Source organism: Toxotes jaculatrix, chromosome 2 (genome assembly GCF_017976425.1).
Source record: "Toxotes jaculatrix isolate fToxJac2 chromosome 2, fToxJac2.pri, whole genome shotgun sequence".
Lineage (NCBI taxonomy): Eukaryota > Metazoa > Chordata > Actinopteri > Toxotidae > Toxotes > Toxotes jaculatrix.
The window spans coordinates 21,933,335-21,959,943 of record NC_054395.1 but is presented as its reverse complement, the minus strand read 5'-3'; the positions used below and the strand labels follow the sequence as shown (position 1 = coordinate 21,959,943).

The 26,609-nt window shown below is 41.9% G+C and overlaps 1 protein-coding gene across 1 annotated transcript in view; it reads right to left on the bottom strand.

Moving 5' to 3' along the window:
* Window positions 1–26,609, bottom strand: part of plxnd1 (plexin D1) — a 61,279-nt gene that overhangs the window by 27,319 nt on the left and 7,351 nt on the right. The window contains exons 4-13 of the mRNA XM_041051943.1: window positions 26,046–26,146; window positions 21,768–21,897; window positions 19,860–20,037; window positions 19,509–19,617; window positions 12,861–12,960; window positions 11,261–11,359; window positions 9,569–9,658; window positions 9,134–9,242; window positions 7,893–8,050; window positions 4,216–4,361 (exon numbers count right to left, since the gene is read on the bottom strand). Of these exons, the coding sequence (XP_040907877.1) occupies window positions 4,216–4,361; window positions 7,893–8,050; window positions 9,134–9,242; window positions 9,569–9,658; window positions 11,261–11,359; window positions 12,861–12,960; window positions 19,509–19,617; window positions 19,860–20,037; window positions 21,768–21,897; window positions 26,046–26,146 (1,220 nt within the window). The remainder of the gene's footprint in view (window positions 1–4,215; window positions 4,362–7,892; window positions 8,051–9,133; window positions 9,243–9,568; window positions 9,659–11,260; window positions 11,360–12,860; window positions 12,961–19,508; window positions 19,618–19,859; window positions 20,038–21,767; window positions 21,898–26,045; window positions 26,147–26,609) is intronic.

Genomic DNA, 26,609 nt, shown 5'->3' with positions numbered 1-26,609 from the left:
ACACCATAATCAGATATCAGTTATTAAAAAAAAAATACAGTGAATTAAAGCACTCAAAAATGTAGCTTTTAACTTTAACTTAATAAACTAATTTAAAAAGGAGTTGCTCAACAAAAATTGCGAGTGAGAGGAACAAATATAAAGATGAAGGAAGAGCTCTTGATCCTGACTGCTAAACAAAGACACATAATTAATTTTGGAGAGTGGTGGTTATGAACTAATTCATCAAACCATATTGCATTTACATATGGAATCCAATAAAGCCTTGAGATATCAGATATTAGGAGATGTAAAGTTCAAAGCTCGTCAGACCAGATGTGAGTAACCACAGAGGAGATTAAGGGGCTGCTGAGGCTTGTTCTCTTGCCTCCTGGCTGTGATTAAGCCTTGTGTCATCAGTGCACACTCTACAGGGACGTTTCATATTAATGACACAGTGGTGTACCGAGGCACAGGGATCTACTGTTCTGGGGCCTCACTGGGATAAATGTACTTGGGGGGGAACACAACCTTTATCACCTCACATGATCCCCTTCCAGCTTGACACCCTGTCGGTTTATTTAGTCAGGTGCCTGGTGCTACAGTGGTTATAAATTCTCAGCTAGTGATCGAATGATTGACAGAGGAATTGTGGGGAATTTACATAAGTGGAGGAGCTGTGTTTTATGTAGGAGGACCTGGCAGGACATACGGTGAGATGAGGCTGGGCTGGACAGACTCGGGCTTGGCTGGGGTCAGGCTGAGACCAGGGAAAAAAAAAATGTATCTAAATGTGCTCTTAAATGTCAGGCCTCATTCTACAGAGACCGACATGTATTCTGTTGTAAGCGAACCAAAGCCTGAAACACTGCAGAATTTAATGAGACCAATTAAATCACAGATTTTGCCTGAATAGCTGTTAAAAATATTCTAAAATAAACTTCTGTACCAGCCATCTGTTGATGGCAGGGTCTACGTTCCTACTCATTAATTACAGGAGCACCAGGTAAAGAATGTCGTTACATTCAAATTACAATCCTGTCAGTTACGTGCCATGAGGGCAGGCATGCACCTGTTTGAAGAAAATGCATCCTTTCATATGCTCTGATTTTAGGGAAGTAAGAAAAAAAAAAAGGCCAAATAAAATGAAACATGGATATTGACAGATTCAAGCCTGAGTGAAATAAAATAAATTGGACCCTCAGCCGCCTAACTGGATTCAGGCTGAGAATCAAACAGTTATCAGAACAATACACCATATAATACGATATCTGCTATTGAACCACAATGCTGAGGATTATTCTGTGGAAAAAAAAAAGACAAACATAAAACCAATATTTCTTGAAGAGTGCAGACAAAGGCTTATCAGCAGATAAAAGCTACGGTGAAGGCTGTAGTACACATGTGCTTTGTGTATCAGGGTTTCTCTTTAAGACCTTTTTAACACCATATGGAATATGGAATACCTATCTCACAATCATACAAGGGATATAATATTAAAGAATGATGGAATACCAGCAGGGACTAAATAGCCTGTAATTATTTATTATTCACATTTTTTCTGTACTTCCCAGCAGTTTATACCAATAATTCCTAATGATGTAATTAATTAAATTCACCCAACCTGTGCCTGCATAAGAACTAGAAAAATAAGATATATGAATTAACCAATTAACAATCATTTATTAATTTGAGTTTTTGTTAAAACTAACTTGACAGTGACTGTAGCTACTTAAGTTACTTTAGTTAACATTAGTGACAGTGGTTCCTATAGGTCTGAGGGTGCTGACTGAAACTTTGATTGCACAACCTCCTGTACCCACAATCCACTGTCACACACGGAAACACCTTTATGGATGAAATTTAAGATGTTTTAATACCCTCTGAGGCCTGTTTTGAGGAAACTGAATTCCATGTTGTTGTTTTTTTAAGACTCCTCAAGGCATGCACACCCTGGTGTGTGTATGCGTGTGTGAGCGTGAGTGTGGGTGTGATGTTGATGCAGTGTGAGTCAAGTCACAGGACAGGCAGACTCCCAGTAGGAGCAGAAAGCCTAATCTGACCCCTGCTCAACATTCCAGTACAGCCCCACTGTGGAGATATTATGGGTTTTTCAGAGGGCGATATTTTGGCTGGAACTGAGATGTCTGTGATCATTTCCCCTGAGTGGATGATAAGTATCATCAACAATCAAGTCTGTGTGTCTGTGTGTTTGGATGTCTTGGTGAATGGACAGGGTGAAGGCCACTCGAGGCTGATATTAAAATGATAGAGAGGGCAGTATGGAGGATCTGAGCCAAATATCCAGAAGTACTCCAGTAAATGAGGTGTGCCTAGACTGACTGTGCCATTAATTAAAATGTTGACACCGAGTGAGTGGAGCACCGTCTCTCCAGTGAGGCACATTTTCCTTTTGGCACGCAGATGTGAACTTTCACCTCTCAGCACACGTACAGACACCTGTCTCAACAGCCTGAGTAAATGAGGTCACATGTTCATGCGTGTGTGTGTGTTGGTGAGTGTGTGTGTGTCTGGCATTTCTGCAAGAGCCAGTTTGAATTTAGATCTCCTGAATGAGGATATTTTTGTAAAACAGGGTTATTTCATCCAATCCTTGTGCCATCAGGTGGCTTTAGGGATGTGATATAAATAAGTTTAGTTTTTGTTCCCAAAATTAGGTTTAAACTAAAGTAAGACTGAAAGTTATGGTTGGATGTAAGGGGTTTCAGTTAATGGGATGCGATAGGATCAAATCTAATCAAATCAAATCAATCAAGGAGGTCCCCACGAGGATAGAAGCAGAAAGATGTATGTGTGTTTGTGCATGAGTGTGTGTGTCTGCAAGTCAAATGTGCTGACACTGTCAAATGCACTGATGTGTTATGATTTGTCAGTGCCACTTCCAGCAACGAGGGTATGCTTCACTGTCATAACAACCCGCCTCGGGAGCCAATGGGGAATGACGACACGAGATGAGATCACCCCTGGAATGAAATGTGATTCGCTGTTTTCGACATGCAGGTCGGGGAATGTGTCAGGCAGCTGGAGTGACAGGTAAGACCCACAGGTCACCCTCCAACTGGTCTTAATACAATGATTAGCCTCAGTGGAGCAAGACCAGGTAAACAGTTCCATTCAATGAACATTCTAGACACTGAATGGAAGTTTGGATGTAACTGTAGAGTTACTGACTTCCACCGAGGTCTGTTATGCCAGAGTCAAAGCCGGGTCCTGCTGTCTCCATGGTGATAGTGTGATGGTCCCTGAGCTACGGAGGGACGGCAATGGAGTCATTTAAAATGAGAAGTGTGTTGCATAATAATATTTGTGAAAATTAGCCTCATGAATACATGAAAACTAAACCATGCAGGAATAGTTCTGTCTTCATTTTATAGAGAGGTGGCCAGTCTGGGTTTTTCTTTAAATAAAAGCTTATCAGTTACAAAATGAAAAGTATCATTGGCTCACATGAGTGCTTTTAATGGCTTTTATGTTGTACATCAAATATGCGGCAAGACTCCCAAAGACCTGTAAACATACTTTGATGTGTAAAATTGGTTGAGCTTCCCTTTAAATATACTGCAACACCTGTATTAAAAGTATCTCAATTTTGGTGTAGTTCCTAAAGTTTTTTAAACCATGAACTTTTTTCATGCATTTCCCCCATCTGTAAGTCATTCTAGTGTGGGACAGCTAACTCCCACTATCCACTGAAATGTAATAAGTCACATAGCTCTCACCGTTCTGTCTGATCTGAGTTTTAGTTTCACTGGTTCAGGCCTGGTTTCACACTGAGATCATGACTGAGATGTACTGTACAAGTCAGGATTTCTCTAAGGTTTATTAACTGTGACAAATATTCCATTCTCTTCCTCTGATAGCCTCAGTCTCTGCCTGCTGTCCACCTGAGCACTCACCTGCTTGAAAGCATGCTGGGTTACCATGACAACAGGTCATTGTTAGCGATCATCTCACCAATTGTAGCTGTAGCATAACTGCATATTTTAACAGGGTTTTAAATTTAAATGATATTGATTTATAGGACAAGGTCTTATTTCTTCCATCTTGTCATTTTGACAGTGTAGATAATGTAAAACATAATTAAATATGTAGAAGGTAATGGAAATCAAGAGAAGAAAAAAGTCCGCCCACACTCTGCTACGCTTCAGCAAACACTTCAGGAACAGCTGACACAGACTTGTGAATCATAATTCAGCAATATGTTGTAATACTCACTGCACAGAGACAGTGTAGAGCTCAGGCAGGAGAGCACATTCAACCTCTCCAATAAAGACGGTCACTGCTTCAGCCCTTCGGCCTAGGTTCCTGCCCTCTATTGTCAGCAGGGTTCCTCCTTCCACTGGACCCCTCAGGGGGAAGATCTGACAAAGACAGAGTGAAGTAATGAGCAGGGAGAAAGAAAAGCCTGTGAAAAGCCTGTAATATGCACAATAAATTACAGCTCAAAAGTAGATTACCTCCCTAAAAACATCCCACTAATGACGGGTGATAATGAACATGACAGAGAATTAAGTGAATGGAGATGCTGTCGCTGACGCTGACATGGAGTGTGGCACACAGAGATATAAGGACAAGTGGCCCATGTAAGTGTTCTTCTGCTGAAGACTGAGATCTAATTGAATAGACACACGGTTTAGGTATATACACGCACACACAAAGTGGACTCTTAACTGTGCCAGTCTGAGACTCTTCAGCCGCTAATCCTCTACAGCACATGCAAATAAAGAGCAGCCTAAGAGCCCCCTTCACATCCCACAAGAGACAGACTGAGTGAGAGAGTGAGGGCTGGAGAGACGAGGTGGAGAGCACAGCAGAAAGGTGGATGAGTGGGGAGGCAATTTAGGGAACTGAGTGTCGAGAGGAGAGTGATTGCTGATGGTGGTGGTGAGAGAGCAAGGCCTCGACTGGGGAATTAATGCACTGTGCTGTTCCCTTTCATCTGTTTTCCTGTGACTGCTCTGTCAAATTCCTTAGTTCCATTTCTGTTGTTGTTAAGAGGCATACTCTCACGCACCATTTCAGCCCTTGCCTTTGGTCTCTTAATTTTCCATTCAGAAGCCGCAGAAAGAAAGGAGGACACCGTCACCTCTCCAATCGCCACAGAAACGCTGCTTTAGAGATAGCATCTCCGACGCCCAGACAGAAGCAATCTCCCATCATCTTGCCACTGTAGCATAGCTTGCCCAGCAGCGTGCGTGCTTCTCTGAGTGACCCCCTGGCTGTGCTGAGGTCGCTGTGACCCCTCTGAGTTATTAGTCCGGCTCTGGCTCTATCAGAAACTGAGCTTAAGAATGAAAACAGCACTTCTGTTTCGTCTAGGAGAGAGGACAAGGCTTGGCTCTGCATCCGGATAATTTGAAGCCCACAAGAGTGACAGCGCAGATAAATAAACCATATATTTCCCAGCTAAAAGGGGAGGTGGTTAAGTAAAGAAAGAATGTGTTACTTTTAATATCGAGTGAAAACAAACTGTTGGAAACCTTCGCTGTTTTTGTGGCACCTACACCACAGGAAATGATGTAACTGCTTTTGTGCTTATGTTAATCTTTTAGATATTAAGTGTGACAACCCTGTGCCTACATATATACTTCTTTTGAAACAAACACATACCCACATTCTTTCACACACATGTATTGTACAAACACCACATAAATGCTGTGTGAGCACGTATGCACACACTGAATGGCAGACAAACACACAAAAGCGCCCACCCCCTCTACAGACCTCAGCAGTAAGCAGAGTTATTTATTATCACTATGCGTCTTATAGCACCTAGTGTGTCTCTGAGGTGCCATTGAGCGTTGACATCAACATCAGCTGGCATGCTGTTCATTTACACCTCTTACAAGTCTGAGAGTCTTGATTTGCAGCACAAACTCTGCCAGGCCTGCAGGGAGATCACAGAGTGTGAATGTGTCTCTGCACAAACCTCCACAAGGAATGTTGGAGCTATTAAACGCATTTTAGGACCAAATTTTTTGACATTCTTCTATTTGAATCAAAAATACTCAGACATATGACCTGCACCAGTTTAAGTGCCTAACCAATAAAATCCATATGTTTTCTATATTTTCATGTTTTGTTTTGTTTTTTTGTTCTGAACAGACCGCTCTGAGGTCAGAGCTTTCATCTTCCTCCCCTTATTCCAGTTCCTCGGCATCACACTAATCAAGGAGGACATGAGGACAAAAACAGGAAAGAGCTTCTCGCTATACTGTACTTCTCCACCCTTTCTCTGTCCAGCTAGCTCTCCATCCTCTCTCCCAAATCATTTATGTCTCACCCAAATTCCTCTGTTCTCTTTTTCTTTTCATGTCATGGATAAACTATGCCTGGCGGTTCCTGTTTTGGATGCTAAAGTACCTCTAATCAATGTTTTTTTTTAAACAGTGGACCAGCCCACACATAACATGAGAATAAAGGGCCAGCAGAGATAATAAATGTCTCCATTGTCTTACGTCAATGCATGGAATAGAAAGCATTTCTCACAATTAGGTGGTATGTGGCAAAGTTTACAGAATAATGAAATCCTCCTCCATATTATTGAAATTTTGGTGCTAGTATGTTGTGATAGAGACAGTATGTGACAAAGCAGAGCAAGAAAAACATGTTTCATTATCTAAGCCGAACACACAGTCACTAGGACTATATAACAAAGAGCTGCTGCGCTGTGTGTGTGTGAATGTTTAGGCAGAGTGGATCTTTTCCTCCGTAAGCCGGAGTACTCAGGCTGTAACCCCTGTGGATTCTCTGGGAAAACATGGCTGCCAAAGCATTGCATCACCCACCCCACAGAACCACAGCCCCAGTATCCTTTCTGCAACTCATTCTCCTGAGAAAACCAGTGGGAGAGTGTGTATGCTGGAGAGAGAGAGGGAGAGTTGCAACAATAGTCTACCCACGCATACGGCATCTCAGCCCAGCTAACTTCAGTCACGTAAGAAGTCCACATAAGTTAGACTCTCACAGAGGATCCTGTTAGTCACAGTATGCTGACAGTTACAAAGAAAGGGATAATCGTGAATGCTTCAATATGGCCTATTTGTCTGACAGATTGTGGGGCTATGTGTGTGTGTGTGTGTCTGTCCGCCTGCTTTGTTCTGCTTGCTTATTCTCTTGGGCTGACCAGGTTTTATCTACAGGAAGTTGAGCCCGACTGGGTCTCATGTGAGCCGTGCTTCCCATGACCGCCTACTGACGCTCCGCTGCTAAAAAGCTCGATAGCGGCAGAAAAGGCTGGGAGGATGGCTCTGAATACACTCCCATCACAGTTGGACAAACAGAAGAATATGATCATGCAAATGACCTGCATAAACAGTTTAAAGACAGGCCCTGCCGGTAATCATGATGACCATTTTTAAGTGACCGCAGTCAGATCCTGTGCAAGATAAACACTCCTTAATTCCTTTTACCACTGTGGTTTTGCTCTTATTGTGGTCACAAATCTAAAATCCTTCATGGTTCTTATTTGCTTTTCTTTAGTTTCTGTGGTTTTATAAACAAAGAGCCTTACACATATAGCTTTCATGCCCCAAGCCAAACAGTTTACACACATACTGTAGTTACACAGGGTAGAAGGTGTTTTCCATGCCATCCTGAGTGAATGCAGATCAACTCAGCTGTGTCCCCCAGAGGCCTATGGCTGAGTGAGTGTTAGTGTTATTACTGAGTGAACTGCTTTAATGAGGCTCTATCCAAACATTCCCTCAGCAGATGACAAAGGACAGACAGGGCATGGGGGCACCACACCATGTGAGTGACCCCATGATTCACCATTTTATGGTTTAAAAATAGAGCCTGGAGGCTACAAAAGGGAGGTGGGAGGGGGCTGTGGGCCCATGAATGCAAGCATTTGTAGTTTACAATCATGCATGTTTAACCTGTGATCTTACCTTGTGGATCTCAGGAGCTGGACATTGATCCCTAATTGGCTGGCAGTCATCCCGCGGCCTACAGCTGTTTTCACACCAGCCGCATAAGTGGCCCTGATCCTCCCGGCCCCAGCACTGGGAACAGTCTGAACTACCTACGCCACAGTTATACACCTCCACTAGAGGGAGAGGAGAAGTAGGGGAGAGAGAGAGAGAGAGGCAATTACTGTTGTAATGAGGCATTACTGAACTGTGTTTGCCTTGTCTGGTTGACTTGAGGTGCTAGAGACTCCTAAAATTGTTTTATAATGTACCTTATATGAACCATATGGACTGCATACTCTAAATAAACAGCATAAGCATTTGGAAGATGATATATTCATGGATTTAAAAATAAACCAGGAAAAAAAGACAGCTAGTGGAGGAGAACAAAGCCAGTGAGAAACAGATGATTATGCTCATGTTCCAATGTGCCTCCTAGTGAGAAGTCCCATTTGTATCACTGCATGTGCATCTGCGCATGCATTTGTGTGCATATTACAATGTCTATGTCCCTGCATGTGTGTGATAAAGAGTGTGTTGTTTTAAAATTTGATGACTCTGCATGTCATGAAGCAACCGTCATGTCCGTTAACAGCACAAGCGGCCCAGGGCTGTTGTTCACATGGTAGACACATGGACTGTGAACAGCACATCTGGGACTGGGATGGGCAAGGACTGGCTTGTAGCTGCACTTTAGACAGCAAGCCAAATTCAACAACATGCACACCACTTTTCATCATCCCACTGTTGTCATGGAGCTCAAATTGTATTTGCAACAATACATGCGGACATGGCTTGTAACAGGCTTTGATAACAGTTTAAATTGCAGCTCCCTATGTTCTATAATCATTATGTGTAATTAGACGGTAGCACAGGATGATATTATGGCAAATTACTACTTATGTGTTGTAATACACAAACTACTATTATTGCAAGTGAAAGGCAGTGTAACACTGTTTGTCCCCTGTAAGCGATTCTTTATTCTTCTCCGGGTTTAATCAAATCCAAGAATCTCATCAGAAAACATCCGTGCACAGGTGAAATGCATTCTGAGAGCAGCGGTGGCAGCTATGTCAGACTTTGTCTTGTTTTTTGCAGCAGTCTAATTACACTGCAAATACAAGAGAGCTAAGCAAACAGCTCAAGCGTATCAGATGGCAATTGCATTTTTCATCTGTTTTCTTTTACACGTCGAGAGAACGATGGGTGTAATGTCTTACCTTTCATGGGCTGAGGGCTGTCGACGAAAATATCCTCCCTCTGTTCACTAAAGTATCCTCTCCTCCTAAGGTTAAGGTGGTACACCTGACTCCTCTGATTAGTGGACAGCTACATGGACAGAAAGGTAGATGGTACAAGTAAAACAGGTTGTACTTGGCATCTCCTCAGTGTGAATGTGTGTGTCTTGTCCAATTTTGCCTTCACATACTGCCTCTTGGATCTCTAGATAATGATGGATTCTCATTCAGCTTATTAACAAGGGTTAAAAATTACTGCAATAAAAACAACTTAATAAACTGACAATGATAATAATAATAATGATGAAAGCACTGAACCAGTAAATGCACAGTAACTGAGTTTGAAATTCAGATCTTTATTCAGACTTTGCAAATTGACTAACAGGCTATTTCTGGTAGGTCATTGTCTATACTTACTGTCACTCCACTGCACTTGACAGTTGAGCTGTTCAGCCATGTGGCCTCATATCGCTGCTCTGTCCCAAAGTCACACTCGAGCTCCTCCCCCTGTCAGACAAAGCACTTATTTTAAACAGCATGCAGTATTACAGCAATAATAAGCATGTAAACCGTGGTATTATGCTGTTCTCAGAATGATATAATCACCACTTTAGTATTCAAAGTGAGAGAATTGGAAACTGGCGCTGTGAAGAAATGTTCTTTCAAACATGTCTGGTAACAATTGACAACCCCGAAAAACTACCAGGAAACTGGAATAACCCACAGTAATTGTCCCTGCCAGGGAAAGATGCAATCCATTCAAAATTCATATTCATAAACATCTGGACTCCCACACCTTGGCAAGTCATCTGGGAACCTGAATAGTGAATATGAATTTATTCTTCGTAAAATAAGTGTCCTGAGTTTAACTGAGAAAAGATATGTGAAGTTAAGTCCATAAAGAAGCTAAAATAGGTTAGAGCAGTAAAGGATAAGTACTTAAAGTGGAGGAAACCATTTGTGTGTGAATCCAGCCAGCTTAAATTGGTCTACTTTGATCGCCCTCTCCAGGACTTTTCTATTTCTCTGTGTTTTTTGACACCAGAGAACCTTGATTTTTCTTTCATCTGGCAGGTCCTTTTTCCCAGAAAAACTCCAGCATGCCACACTTTGAAATGCTCTGTGTTCTTATGCGCAGTCTGAGAACTAAAAGACACTGCAAGACAAACTTACAAGCATCTGCTTTTTGTGAAATGTTTTCATAAGACTGTTTATCACAGTTCCGTCTAAATAATTTATTTTAGGTTTGTCCTTTAGTAAAAGTGTGGGAACCAAACCATAATTCGCCACAAATTCCACAAGGGTCTGAGTGACGGCAGCACTTTTTAGTGAGAACGAATATGACTGACATCACGTTTCCTGCTCTGTTGACTTGCCGACAGGATGAAGACATTATTCAAACATCACTTTGTATAAACTTCTATAATAAAGAGTAGTATGAATGGCCAATCACATCCAGACTGTGTGTAAATGTGCGTTTGTATGTGACTCAGTGTCTGTCACCATAGCAACACACCAGGAGGGGGCTCAAAAGGCCAGCCAGGGTTAGGCATGTGTGACTGACCACACCTGGCAACTAGTCAGCTCTGGAATTTTTAGAGGATCCCAGTTGTGTCCTTATCAGTGATGCAGGATCAGAGTCTGACTCGCTCAGTGTGGATTAAGGATGAGAAAAGGAGTTTTAAAAAAAACGGATCTGGAAGGACTGGCTGAATTTAAAATGAACACGAGCGAATAAAGCTCCTGCCGTGTGTGCGCTGCCTCAGACCGACTGCACATTGTACACTGTGCTGACGAAGACGCAACTCAGCTAGTCACAGTTAGATACCAGAGGCATGGCGGGCCCTGGACAGCTGAGCAGTGAGCAACATAAGCATAAAGACACTCGCTCATTTTTCATATTCATCTCTGTATCACAACATGGATATCACCCAAACTCTGGTTTTACTCATTCATTGACCCAAATCACAGCACACAAATATCCATCTGTGTTTAACTCAGCTTGAAGCAAACACACCATATGTTTCTGTTTTATTCCAATCATTTTCACAACATGCATTTTGGACAAAGTCCAAGTCCAACTCCATAGCTGGAGGTTGTCTGTCGTACCTCCTGGATGTTGCTGAGTGATAAGGTGAAGTCCTGAGCCATTTCTGATGGTGATGGAGGAACCTCTGAGGCAACCAGGCTAGGACAGGAAGCAGGATTCTGCGGAGGGGTGGGGTGTAGGGGGCAGGAAGGGACATATAGTTGTTAAAGAAAACAATAGATCCCCTGCACACATCCGCAACCCAAAATACCTGTCCTGTTTATCTGGAGGAGGAGGAAATGAGAGGGTGAAGTCTCACTCTGAGGGAAACAACAATAGCTTCAAATAGAGAGACGATGAGGGATTAGAAAAACAGACCCACCGGACACTGTGATGGGCTCAGCAGAACAGGAAAACCCCCCTCTCTTCTCCTTATGACCTACATTACAAAGACCTAATAAAGTTTTTTTTTCCATGTTCAAAAAAGAGCCCAAATTTTAAATAACTAAAAGCGACTTAAAAAGAACAATCCTGTTGTGATTTGATCTGTTTGTTTTTCTGTATCTTGGGATCTGAAATGGTACGCCTGACTAAGATTTATTGCATTTGCTTTAAAAAAAAATGCAATGATGTCTTTATTACCTCACCTGTTTAACAAAAAGCGTTCTTTCCCTTTTCAAAGGGTCTGAAAATATGTGATATAAAGCTGAACATTAAACACTCATTGCAGTAAAACACTTAAATGGTAGAACAAGACCAAGTGACCAGCAGCTGACCAGAGGACTGTGAGTCACATCATCTCCCCTCTCACTGGGGACCAGTAGTGTGACAGGACACAGTCAGACCCTCGCCCTGAGGGCCAAAGTCTGCTGAGCGGACGTCTGCACACACACACAGGCCATGGGACCTGGCCGGGCAATAAAACTCCACAGGGAACAGGAATAACACAGTGGCTGACTTAGTTTTGATGTTGTCAGGAACACGCACTGCAGACGGCAGTATCTGGGGAGCTTTAATTGGTTTCAATGAGGCTACGCTAGTTTTGAATAAATTTCTCAGTTTCACAGCCTTTTCCTGTTCTTGTGCCAAGCTTTTTACACTATTTGGTTTGTTTGTTTTTCAGTGTACTTTACACTCTCATGGGGCTTTATATTGCCAAACATACCTACATAATCCATTTGTACAGTCACCTACTTAAAATGAAGTGATATATAAAAACCATAGCTGAAAATGTAGGTGTAGATTTATCTTTTCGCTGGCAACAAGTGGTCTTGACAATTAGTAATAATTCCCTATAAAAGTAAGGGCACAGTGAATCTACTCTCTCACATGCTGGGATATCAAACTAAACTGCCGGGCAAAGACACTTTGGCGGAGGTCAAAGGAACTTTAAAATGGTACATTACCTTGTTATGAGTCTGTAAAACCAGAACCTTCAGAGATTTTATAGCTGGTTTCAACATTTCTACATTCTGTAGTTGAGACACTTGTAGCCTGAATTACCACATAATTGTTCTTGCCTAACCTGCCTGGATACAGATCATTGCAGCACACTTGGACTAGATGTTGGACAGCAGAGTCTGGATTACATCTGGGGCTGTGACTAGTGGGATCTTAATATTATGAGCTCCTTCAGACGCCTGTTTGGTTGATGGATTAGAAAAAGGGAGAATTACTCACCTCTAGCAGGTTGTGCTTTGACTCATCTTTACTTGAGACACAAAGGTGGCTCTCTTGGTCCCAGTAACACTTCCATCTTGTGCTCAGGCAGCTCACACATCTGACACAAATGGAGACACACACACATACATGGAAAGAGTTGAGAAACAAGGATCAAATATTGCCAAATCTGGCATGCTTTCTCCTCTGTATCTCCCTCTGATCTGTTACCATGCAGTAAATATGTTTTTCCAAAAGCTGAGTATCTGGCTGCCTCTGATTCATTTGGAGTGCAACACAAACTGGGAGGCTGAAATGATTACAGGCATCAAAGTTTAGCTCTAATAAAAGGAAGTAATGATTAGTCACAGAAGCAGACACATTCATTCCACAGTTACAACACACTCAGCCAGGAGGTCAAAAGGGGCCAAATCTGCTGAGATGAAACAAAGCACTTCTCTATAAACACTCAGGTAAATGATGTGTGTGTGTGTGTGCTGTCTCCCGCATTTTTATCTCTGTGAGATCCACTTAGAGTTTAAACATTGCCTAAAGTGATGACATTTTTGCAAGTAGGTCCATCAACAGCTTAATACTCCCTTCAATTCACGCTCATTTGGCCACGACATGCCCAGTTATATGAGATTAAGACATACCTCCTTTAAAAACTTATGGCAAGTCTAAAAGTTGAAAATGTCTGTGTTTGTGAAGTGAGGGAGATATTTGATGGACCCAGTTAGGTTAAAGGTTATATTGTATATTTTTCTCATTGTATTATTTAAAAGACCCCGACCAACAACAACTAACAAGTATGACCTGTACACTCAAAGCCTGGTATCTTTGAGACCTCTTGTTGTCTAAAAACTACTGAACACATCTGTGAGGCACACCATTGCGTGACATGTTTCTTCATTATGATGAACAAGGGCACTGTAGTTTATTTTGAGCCGATCCCACATTCACCATTGTGATGCCATAAATACTCGCTCAACATTTGCCCAAAACTACAGTGCCCTGATGTGTTGGGAAATAACTTAGCCTTTTTTTAGGGTGTGGCACCAAGAGCCGCAGACAGCTGTTTTGCTCTCTTCATGTTGTAACGTTGGGTGGCAGAGGCACAGGTAAAGAGGACCCAAGTGCAAGCACACAGCCAAGCTTCATGCTCTAAAATTACTTAAATGAAAAGATGACAAAGACCACGAGTACAGGTAGAGGGGTGGACAGGCAGGCAGGCAGGCAGGCATGAAGGCAGGTGACAGACTACAGGTAGAAAAACACTGGTAGAAGGCAAATGAGGGAAATGAGAAATGAGGTGTGTGTGTAGGTGGGGGAGTTCCAGTGATAAGGAATGGGAAACAAGTGAGCAGGTGGATCTGATAGGCAAGTGGAGTGTGACAGGAGAAAAAATATGGCCAACATAAACAGGGAATCATGACACATGATTTATTGACAATAATAAAAATATAAAACATCTGCAGCCTTATTCTTTAAAGTAACTGTTGAAAGAAGAGATAATCAAGTTTTCTTCTTACTATTGCAAAATTGAATTCAAATGCTATAACACATCCTTGCTCAAGTCAGTACGCTCAGGGGTTTTCTTGCTATAATCTTACTTGGTCTGGTATGACCAGTAGCGTATGGTGGCAAATATTAGCAAACTTCAGATTGCTGACTCCTTGAGCTATCTCAAAATTAAATTCCCCTCACAGGGATCATTCCCACAAGCCAAAAGAGACCAAACAGTCCTCTGACTCCTTGAGTTATCTCAGCAGCTGAAGTTACTTTAATTCTTATAGCCTTTGAGTGTTTCCTTTGGGTGTGGGACTTCACAGTACAAGATGTTTCCTGAGGATTAAACTCATAACACATAACTTCTGCCCTTTTACTCCAGTGCCTTTTACTTGGCCACTATGGTCACCATTGGTCACTTGGCCAATGGTGGACAGCACCCAAAGGAAAGAGTCAAACATTCTGAGAAAAACAGTCCATAACTAAATAGCTCAGTATGTTAGACGACTGCCCGGAAGTCCTGACATTCAACTTTCATGAACCATGGTGAATTTTGAAGTCCAACGCCCAAAGTAAAGACTCAAAGGCTCTAAGTAACACAAGTCATTTGCGTCTGACTGAATGGCTCAGGGTGTTAGAGGAAGCTTTGAAATTTTGAAGTCCAACTTCCAAAGGACAAACACCAAAGGTCTAAAAACTACCGCTCAAATAGTCCTGGCCAGCTGACTCAAGGAGCCGAAGGACTGCTGAGAAGTTTTGAGGTCAAGGGTAGAAAGGGAGTTCAAATGTGTTTGGTTGAATAGCTCTTATGTTTTGAAGCTATGGGTTCTATCCTTGGTGAATTTTGAAGTCCAGATTTGAGGACTAGGAGAAATGGATTTCAAGTGTCTTAGTCTGTTAGGGGGCTACATGGAGGTTCAAAGGTTGTGGGTTTGTTATTTATGAGAGAATTTTAAGTCTAGCACTCAAAGTGAAAACCGAACACTGTTACCAAAGTAACTTCCAGGACAACTGCTTGCATGGTGGGTTAGTTTATAACCATGTGGTGCAAGTGGTGCAGTGCCTGGATCAAATCTTGCCTGTTTTGGTTACCTTGACCATAGAACCCCAATCTTTCTGTGCTGTGTTAGTTTAATGATCCATTATTGAAGGACATCAAAATGTTCCCTCTGATAAAGAGGGGACATTGTCTGAGATTGCAAGTGTCCTCTTAACAATTCTTAAAAGAATATTAAAAAAGCAGTTTTGCAGGTACATAATGATAATAAAGATGTTGTATTTCTTTTTTGTGTTCACAATGACTAGAAGGAGTGGTTCAAGCTTCAGTTAACAGGTCGTGTGTGTGTGTGTGTGTGTGAACATGTGCACTGATGGTGGTGTATAGGTGTTTTAGTAGGACAGAAAGGGATTCAGGGAAAACAGAAAAGCTGCAGCTGATAAGAGCCTTGAGGGGGCCGTCTGGTTCTAATCAGAACACACACACACACACACACACACACACACACACACATTTCAATCACGTTTCTGCATCCTCTTGCACCCACTTCACTCCCCCCAGTCTAAAAACCCCCTCAGAGTGCTGCTATCACTGGAGGCGCTATCATTCCTTGTGTGGGACATCTGTCTCCTCCCAGAGGCAAAACAATGACACACACTCCACTCACACACATACACACTGTACATTGGAGGTGTTCCACTTTATGTAGTTTATCTGGAAGACACACACACGTTTGTACTGCATCCACTGTAAAGACAGATACAATCTGTCAAATAGAAAGAGTCAGAATCTCTAAGAATAAGAGGTTCTGAGGTTCCGCTGACCCTTTTGTTTCCAATTTTTTCTTAACTATTCTCTTATTAGATTTTAATTTTTGTTCCCCTGTTGTAAAAAGTCTAAAAGTTTAGTATTTCTTTCTTTTTCTTTTTTTTTTTTTTTACAAATACATAACAGAAAATAGTGTTTAAGGAGAATGGTGCCTTCAGTATTTAGTCTGTTCTCCTGGACTCTGAAAGCCTGCCTAGCGCTACAAGCTATTCGCACTATAGAGGAGTGTCAAAAAACGACGTGTGACTGAATCATTAAAATCCACTCTCAACTCCACTGATTGACAGTGGACATCCAAAATGTCCCCTGTTGGCGAATGTGCAACAATGGGGAGGTCCACTCTTGGATAGGTATGTAAACTCACACACACACACATACACAGATTGTTCACACACACACACACACACTCTCTCTCTCTCTCTCTCTCTCTCTCTCTCTCTCTCTCTCTCTGCTTGACCTAACACTGACAGTAAATACCCTATGACACTGTCCACCTCAAGTCATAATGACCATACACACACACACACACACACACACACACACTAAATACACAGTCAGCCTCGCACTCTCAGGGCCTCTCAGTGGACACAGCGGTTAAACACACATCCTCAATCACGTCTCTGTCAGAGAGAAATACGTCCAGAAGAAAAGATCGGTTTCAGGGGGAGCGATAGAGAAGGACAGAACGAGTGGAGCAAACGGACAGAGACAGACCAGGAAAGAAGGAAAAAAGAGAAAGACACAAGGAGAGGCATAAAGAGCAAATAAAAAGCAGAAAGAGTGTGTGTTTGAGAGTGTGTGAGTGTGGCTGAGAGACATAAAAAGAGGGAGAGAAACGGAGTGAGAGGCCAGGTTACGTGGTTTGTCCTACTGGGCTGTTTGGTGAGGCTGGAATGCTGTAGTCTGGTTGTCATTAACACTTTGCCTGGTGACCACTTTGAAGGGGTCATGGGAGCATTATCTAAACACACTCGTACACACAAACACAGTCACGCCGATTATTTGAAAAGCACACAAGCTGAGTCAGCACACAAATGTCATATCCCGAATCAAGAACTCTTAAAGCTGAAACCTTCCTCTACAGTAATAAGGTGAGATATTTCCAACTTCTCAGGAGTTTGCTGATTTTCTTTGTCTTATATGATATTAAGGTGTATATGTTTGGGTTTTGGACTGTGGGTCAGACAAAACAAGCAATAGGAAGACAAATTCAGCATTTGAGAAAATAATTTGGCAGATTAATCAACAATGAACATAACTCCGGCCCTAAAATTTGGTTTATTGTTGAGCCTTTCGGCAGGGCATTCAGAGTCGTGCCGCTGACATTGTCTCACCTTGTTATGTGTTCTGTAATCAGGTATGTGGCCGATTCAAAATGTCCTCCACCAACATCTGCAGAAAATTAGTTTTAGCTAAAGTAATTAAATCATGTACTTAAGTGGCATGGGATGACAGATTACTGCCATTAATGTCTAATAACACTCACCAATGCAGATGACATAAAAAAAAAATAATTTAACCCAAAAAAGTTTTAAGCTTTAACATATGAAAAAACTTTAAGTGAAGGCTTTTTCTTCACAAAGCACAAAACAAAGAAACTCCATTTTCTAGTTTCATTGACGAGATGTGGCTCATAAGACTCTCTTTAGGGATTATTAAAAAAAACAGCTTGAAGTGATTAAAATCAGATAGAGTATAGCAGCTCCGCAGTTTGTAGCCCATTGCTCATCCTGTGAGAATGGCACTTTGCTCATTATCACCTTCAACAAACCATCGTCTAATTTCACACTCCTGGACCTCGCCGAGCACCGAGGCCATGTGCACATATTGGGTGCAGTCTTGCACACATGTACCTGCAACTGCTGTATTCACACCTCCAGACCGCTTTCAAAAAGTGAACAAAAGAGACACACCCAAACAATGTCAGTCTGAGGGAATCAGCCAAACGCACACACACAGACACACACTGATGCCCCTCTAAGCCTAAGATCTGCCCATCAGATAAAGTGGATCCTCTGAGATGGTCCAGCATGCAGGAGGAAGCCAGCTGGTTTGCCTCCAGGCATGAGAAAACCCTCTTTGTGACCAGGCCATACAAGTCGCAGTCCTTCACAAAAACAAACATCAACATGGCCAGCCAGACATGCATATCCAATTTCCTTTGGCTTAATGTTTACAGCGTATTAATCCCACATTTGATCCTGCACTGAGAAACCCTGAGCAAGCCAAATACACAATAAGCCCTCCAAGAGGACATGTCGGCAATATTTACCAACTGAGGCCTGAATAGGAAGCAGGAGAGAAAAACATGAGAGGAAGACTTTAGGGACAAAGCGGAAAGGCCTTTGAGACAAACAGAGTAGAGAAGCTTTGCTGTCTTTCACCCTCCAGCTATATGTGCAGAGACTTTAGCTGACATTTGGCCGATATCTGAGTAATGGTATAGCTTGGCAAAGCCCTGTGTTTAGGGACAGCTATGATTGTAGTTTAATGGTATTTAGGTCTCATTAAGGAAGATTTAATTTGCCTGTGGATGAAGGTCTGAGCAGTGGTGGAAGAAGTACTCAGATCCAGTATAGCAGATAAGTAACACCACCATGTAAAACACAAGCGAAGTCCTGTATTTTAAATTCTACTTAAATGAAAGTAGGGATTATCAGCAAAATTCGAATGTCAGATGTAAAAGTCATCCTGCAAAAAAATAGATCCTGTGACTGATATATTACAGGATATTTAATTATTAGATTGTGAATACAGCTGCACAAGTGTGTGAGTAGCATTTTACTGTATATCTGGTCGAGGTGAAACGAGTTTTAATAGTATAATAGTTATTCAGTAGTTTAGTCCAGCTGTTCCCGATCAAGGGGGTATTCCTCTTTGTGCCTCAAACTGTTGTTTAAATTAAACTAACAAGTCATAGAGTTTTGAAACATGACAAGGGGCAACAACTAGACATTCTTTTTTGTTTTGGGTCTGGAGCCAAAAAAGATTGTTATATTTTTATAGGCTTTGGCTATAGGTTTTTAAATTGAAGCTATTATCTGTAAAGTGACTTGTGACTATAGATGCAGGATGGATGTAATGGAGGTAAAAGAAGGAAATGGAGCACATTATATACCTCACAAATGGACTGAAATTGAAATATAAAGTATTAGAAAATGGAAATACTCAAGTACAAGTACCTCAAAAATGTACTTAAGCAGGGTACTACAGTAAATGTACTTAGTTATTTGCATCCAAAATGAATCTAGAAGCAAGGGTTGGCCAAGCATCACAAACTTTGAATAAATCAGAATTTTGAAATAAACAACGCTGGCAGTGGATTTGTGACTCACGACATCTTGGGGTGTATTGCTCCAGTCCTCTCGCAGTCATAGATGATGAAGCTCCCAGATACCACAGATGTACCATTCACTTTTATCGCCACAGAAACAGTCAGATGATCTGGAGAAACAAAGGCACGTAAACAAATCTGCATGTGTCAAGACTTCCCAACGGTCTCAGAACCATAACACAAACTAGACAGCGAGACGTCCTCAAGCTGGACTTTAAAAGACAAAAGAGGAAATTACGTTTGTTGGAAATATAAAAATTAATCACATACTATAACTGTACTTGTGTTGTGTGGAAAAAGATGGCTGGCAGAATTGGTACACAGCCAAAAGAATGCCTGTTTGTAGTCTCACCTGTGCCAGGGAGGATTGGTTGGTATTTTTCTCGAGGGAGCAGGGGACAGGTCTGGATCTGAGCAGGTCCGTAGTCCAGGTGCACTGTGGCAGCTGTAGAAACACCCGGCCCATATTCACACTCCACCCGGGAGCCGACCAGATCAGGAACACTGCCATTTATCAGGATGCCGACATCCTATAATAGGAGCAGACACAGGAGCATAAATATAAATAACTGCTGATCTTTATTTTAACAAATTAATTACAAATTCTGTTCCACATGCCCACACACGTATTCAAATCCAGTCTATGGACAGTTAGTCTTTGGTAGAGGGCAAATTCTGCTGGCATTGCTTCAAGTTTGTTCAGGAGTTCAGGCAGAGAAATAGGAAAACTAATGTGTAATGAAGAAACAGATGGCACAGTGCTACATTCACATCTAAATCTGGCTATGTGATGAAGTATGACAGACGTATAATGAGAAACATAACACCTCACTGACATGACTGAATTTCAACTAAATTATTTCAATGTGAGAAAAAAATAAAAGAGGAGGGGGGCGCGTTCAGAGAGGAAAAGCAAGACGGCATATATTCAGTGGCTCAGCAGATACGAGCTGAAGTGGTCGGTAACATGTGCTAACAAGTCTTAAATATCTGCTCTATTGTTTAGTAGAATTGATCATTTCCTGGCTAAGGTCCTGACTTCCTGCCTGCAGCTTCCTGTTTGGGGAGACAACCTTGAGCTGAGCTTCCTGTGACTCTGAAGGATGCCTGTGGCTCGGGCAGCTGGTGGATCTATTACAGACCAGCCGAAATGACCTACATAACAAGCAAATATCCACAATTAATGAACCAATTAATGACCTGTCGTCTCTCTGCCTCGTCTAATTACGAGCTGTAATTAAAGGTCAAATATATTCCAAGTGTCAGAATTCCGTGAGCTAATTATCACATTGTTATTATGCTCCTGTTACATGATATACTGACAGGAAGAAATGATTGAAAACAACAATTTACATGTAATAGCCCAAGTATAATGCAGGCACTCTATTTGCCAGGATATATAATCCTGTCTGGTTTGATTAAAATCAGACTGGTGGCCTAATGTAGCACTCAATATTTGAGTGCTACATAACACTCAAATATCTGTGTCCCAAATAGTAAAAAATGTAGGTGAAGTGTGTAAAATGACAGATTGTGAAAGGTGTTGCTCATCGCTGCTCTTTGTCTGAAAACTCTTCCATTTTTCATTTGCACAGACAGAAAGAAGCTCATGTTAAGGCGACTGGAATCATGCAGTTCATTCATCCTTGATAATATTAATTGTTTTGTTAGTAATTTGAGAACCACTGCAATACACTGTGGGTTAGTACTATAATAATGCTGTAAGTACTGTATACTAATCTTCATAGTATAGTGTTTTTGCTGTTGAAATACAAGAAATTTAACATTGTGTACTTACAGGAAATGATCATTGACATGCACCGACAGACTGACAGACAAACTACAACTTTGGAAAGCCACTGCACATTGTAGCAAAATGTTTTTCATAAGATTTCATTCTTTTTTATCTTTTTTTTTATGGGCGCTCTCAGAGCAGTCTCACCACTGTCAAGAATCTATATACCTTGACAGATACATAGATAGATATATAGTCAGCTTTACCAAAAAGCTGGCACATACTGTTAAGGAGGAGGTTAGAGTGATGGAAGCAGCTGCAGCAGCAAACAGTGTTGGCATGACTTTATCAGCTGGGTAATAATAATAGTGTGTATAATAATAGTCAAAGGTGTCAGGTTATGCAGGTAGTCATGAGGTTTTATCATCTTTAAATACATTGCCCCCACTGGCCACAGCAGTCATGTGTACTTGACTTATGAAAAGGCTGTGATGGCAACAATAATATGAAAAGAGCTGAAGGTACCTTGATGTCTGCGGAGATGCTGATCTCTGGGGGTGTCAGGGTCATGGACGGACACTGCTGGGGGCCTTCGCCCATGCTGATCCAAGAGCGTGCCAACATGCCCTGAGCGCACTCCTTCTGGATGGTACATCTGAACAGAAAGTAACAGAGGAAAAATTTACAAGTCATATCTGGATGTATGATATTTATCAGACCATACCTATGACATTTTGGTTGAGATTAGATTGACTCATTATCATTTCTGGAGGTTTTCTGCCCTATACATGACATGGTAAGTTTATGCTGAAAAAGTCAAGAAACCAACATCCTGAAGTTAGTGACCACCAACACACTTGCTTGTTAGTCTGCACAGAAAACTTGGCTGCAGCTGAAAAGTTGGCCTAACTCTCTGGGCGTTAGATTTTCCATCAGCATGTCTGTGCCATTTCAAAATATGATCATCTTCTATATAGTAATTGCTTGTCAGTGCTGCAGCTGGTAATCGAGACCCAATCAGCCACTGGACTACCACACTGGCGTGTGAAAGCATAGTTTTAAGGTCAACATTTTATCCTTTGTGAGGAGAGTACGAACTCCTGTGTTTTCATTTCATTTCAGGACTTGACAAATTCTCACCGTTGGGTTTCACGGTCTGCTTCTCACAGATTTATGAGGTGCTCTGGTCTCCTAATGTCACATTCAGACCTCGGCTGTCAGTTTGTCTGGCTCAACACAAGAGACTACTTGACTCTAGGTCACATACATTGCTATGGCAACCCATCCCGCAGGCACCAAGATCAGGGCCCAGTTACCGATGAATGAAAAAAACTACCGATTCTTTGTGTGGACCAAAAGTGCATCCACAAATGTGTGTTTGTTTGTGTGGACAGGCATAGAGCATACCGTGTGTGTGTGTGTGTGTATGTATGTGTGTGTGTGGCTCTCTTTGAGCATAATGAATAGGACAGAAGAATTATAAGAGGCCTTTCAACAGGCAAGGTGGCCTCATACTCTGACTTCTGCTTCAATAATGAACTTCACCGACCGCTGGCACAGAGCTCAGTTCATCTGCAGTGCAGACTGGAAGGACAAAGTGACCTCAGAGTAAGGGGAAACCAAAGAGGCCCCCATTTAGCAACGTCCTAACACGCCACATAATGAGCTTGGCACATCCCACTGCCCTCTCACACTATTTTGTATTTGTATCCGAGGAAAGTGAATGTCCAGATTCTCAGTCCCATTGGCACTGAGGGACTGAAAGGGGCCGTGAGGTCGGCTGCTGAACTAAAAATAGAACTGAGAGACTCTGCAAGCCACACAAAAATCCCCTCAATACAAACAAACCCACAAACTCAGAGCATAAACACATTCTCAGCAAACTCAACTCATTCAGCATGGATACCAAAATGATTCTTTTTTTTTTTTGAGACCATACAACTTGTCACTTGGTTGGCCCACCACTTCGGTCTATGATGAAATGTATCAACAGCTTTTAGATAGATTGGCACAAAAGTTTGTAGAGACATTCATGGTCCCCAGAGAATGAGCCCTAATCATTTTGGTGATCCCTCATCCATATGTGGTCATCTGGTAAAAAAAAAAAAAAATAAATAAATAATTTGTCCATTTTAGGACCACAAACATGTAAATCTAATTACATTTTGTTCTAATTAACATCAGCATCTAGAAACATTGTCACTGTGAGAATGTTAATGTATATTTGCATTTCATTTTGAGATCATGGAGCAAAACACAACTTCCTCTTTGGTTCCAACGGGTCAGATTAGCCTTCCTTGTTTTCCATGTAGAAGAACATATTTAGATTATCCAGTAAACTCCAGATTTTATCTTTAAGTTCTGAATACCTCATAAATACCACTTGGTATAAACTGAAGCCGGCGTCCAGGAAACTTCATCTTACCGTCACAAAAGAAAAAGACATGCCATCGCAGATGAACATCAACATGCATGTGAGTTGTAACAACTGGCCAGCAAATGCACAAAGCCACTCACATAATGATATTTCTTCCTTTCTCTGTTTCTTTGACTTGTTCTTAAAATGCATTCACGACTCGTCTGCTAACTCAAACAACAATTTGATCAAGCTCAGCGGTGAGGAATAATACATTCAAAACACTTATCTTTTTTTCACAGTAGACACACACACATAGACACAAAGATACTCCTCACCTGCCTCACAGCAACACGCTGACTTTAAAAGCTTTTCAAACAGCTCCCTAAACTAAACAGAGTCAATATATGCAGCTAAAATATGACCCGAGAAAACTCATCACCTCCTAAGTGTCTGTACGTCAGATGAGGTGAGAAGCCAGTGAGACTGTTAAACAGCAGGAGAACATATGAGCTTCAAACCACACACATAGATGCAGAAACACACTAAGTCACTGTGAGACAAGCACATGCAGATAGGCATGATAATTTGTGAATAGCAAAGACTGCACATGACGCATAATTTGATTCAAAAAAAGATATTAAAGTGCTTTCTTGTGACATGTGGCAGATTAAACCAGCTCCAGCATGAAAAGAGTGATCAAGGACCAAGCTTTATCTCTGGCAGAGGAACTAGCTCCCTCTTTTTCAGACAACAATGCAGACTCCAACAAGCGAACAGACATGTTTTCATGCTCACTCTACATGCAGACGTGCTGAGAGACGTCAGAGTCATGCATAAAATCAAACAGACACCCACAGAGACAGTTGTGGCTCCACAGATTTTTAGATAATTCTCTAGTGGTCCTTTTATTCCTGTCCTCAGTGTCTGTAGTTGTATCAGACAGTGAGGTGATGGAGGAGACCATCCACCCCCACACATCAACCTCCTGATCCCCCGGGCTCTGAGGCCACAGTGCCAGCCCAGCAGCCAGCATGACTGGCCAAACAGTGCATCAAACGCACAAATACACGCTCATGACATCAGCTCCCTGGCCTTCGAGAACCAGACAGCGACACACACTCACGCTGACACTTACACACAGGCTTACACACTTTGACATTTCCTTGTCAAAAGAACCAGTGTGCACTCTCCCTCCCACCACCATCATCACAATCAACGCTCCTTTGTAAAGGGATAGAGAGGAGGACAAGGGCACTGGGGGAAGAGGAGACGAGGAACTGGGAGACAGAGAGGGAGGTTGAGAGAGGGATAACTAAATTCACAAAGCTACTGGAAAATACGAGGGCAAGGAAGGGGAAAAAAAAGGAAGCCAAAGACAGAGCAAGAATCACAAGGGTAAAAAAAATGCAGTGAAGCGCGAAAGGGGCTGGGATAAAGAGACGACAGATAGATAAATAAGGAGAAGAGACAGGGAGATGACAGCGAGACAGTCTGACCACACATACACACACACACACAGACACACAAATGCACAACTCTCATCAGTTCCACTCTTCCAGCCCTGAATGGCCCCTGGCAATGCCAGAGCCTCCAGAGCTGCAGCACAGCTCATCACAAAATTCACTATCTCATCTGATCTGCTTTAATCACCAAGCAACCAACTATCTCACACACACACACACACACCAACCCGCAGACAAACAACACACAAACAAACACAGCTCGACACCACACATATTCTCTCCGAAAGCCAGCGAACACAGAGCCAGAGAGCCAGTCCTGACAGAGCCACATTAATCACAGTGTGCTCTCGCTCGCTCACAGTAACACTCCAGCCAAGTCACTCCTCACTGGGCGCTCCCAGCCTGTCACTCCCTCCCTAAACTACCAAAGAACCAAGGGACCGCTCCAAACAATGATGTTACTCCCCAGTCCGAGGCCTAATGAAAAGCAAATCAATTCTGCTCGATCCAACAACAGCCTTCCAACCCAAAAACACACTCTGTTACTGCCAAGACTCATTCAGCCAGGCGACATTTTGAAATTGAGAATGAGAATGATGAAAACCAGCAAACCATCCTCAGTGGTTTCCCTGATTCAAAAGCAAGAAGTATCAAAACGACAAGCCCAAATCATTTTATTATGCCGTCAGTCTGATCTTTTATTGCTTCAAAATAAGCAATAACATAAGTCAATCACTCATATAAACATCTCCAGCTGGAGGACAGTAAAGACAGCAGACATGTTCACATTTTCTCAGCAGATTACGTCAAAAAGGCATGTGGCATGTGCGTGACAGCAAAACATATGATAGTTTGATTGAATTATGTTTTACTCGCAGAAGAAGAGGCCAAGAGACGGACAGAGACTGTGTCCAAGGAGGACAGTTAACTGGATAGATAGAGAGACGGAAACAAAAGCTGTGTCTGTGGTTTTTTGTTTACCTGTTCTCGAGAGTGCACCAGCCACAGTGGGCGTCGCCTGCTTGCAAACAGTCACCGCAGCTCTTCCACTGGTCACACTCTGCCACTTTCATCCGCAGCATCTGCACACCACAGCACCGAGATAAAAATCCACATACACAAAATATAAAATGCTCATAAGAAGGTACGGCAGATGAAGCCAACAAATTTTTTTTACAAGATCATTTCAGACCATAAGCACAGAGCTAGAGCTGAAACAGCTGTCAACAATTATAACTTCTCCTATGAAGACATATTGCATATTGTCATTCATTATTCACCAGCCTCCACTTATGGGTGGCCAGAAGAGGAGTTGCAGTTGTTGACAAAAACATAATAAACAAATATATCCTCTTATAACTACCTTATGGTGTCTTATAAACCATTTATTAATATTTATATACTGTTTATAAACGCTGAAAAGAGGCAGAGGTGGGTAGGTGGGGAGTCTAGGCAATTGCTGAAAAAGGTCAACCATGAATAGCATCAAAGATGTGTTTTGATTCACAGAAAATCTTACAGGTTATTACTTTGAAGTAATATTTT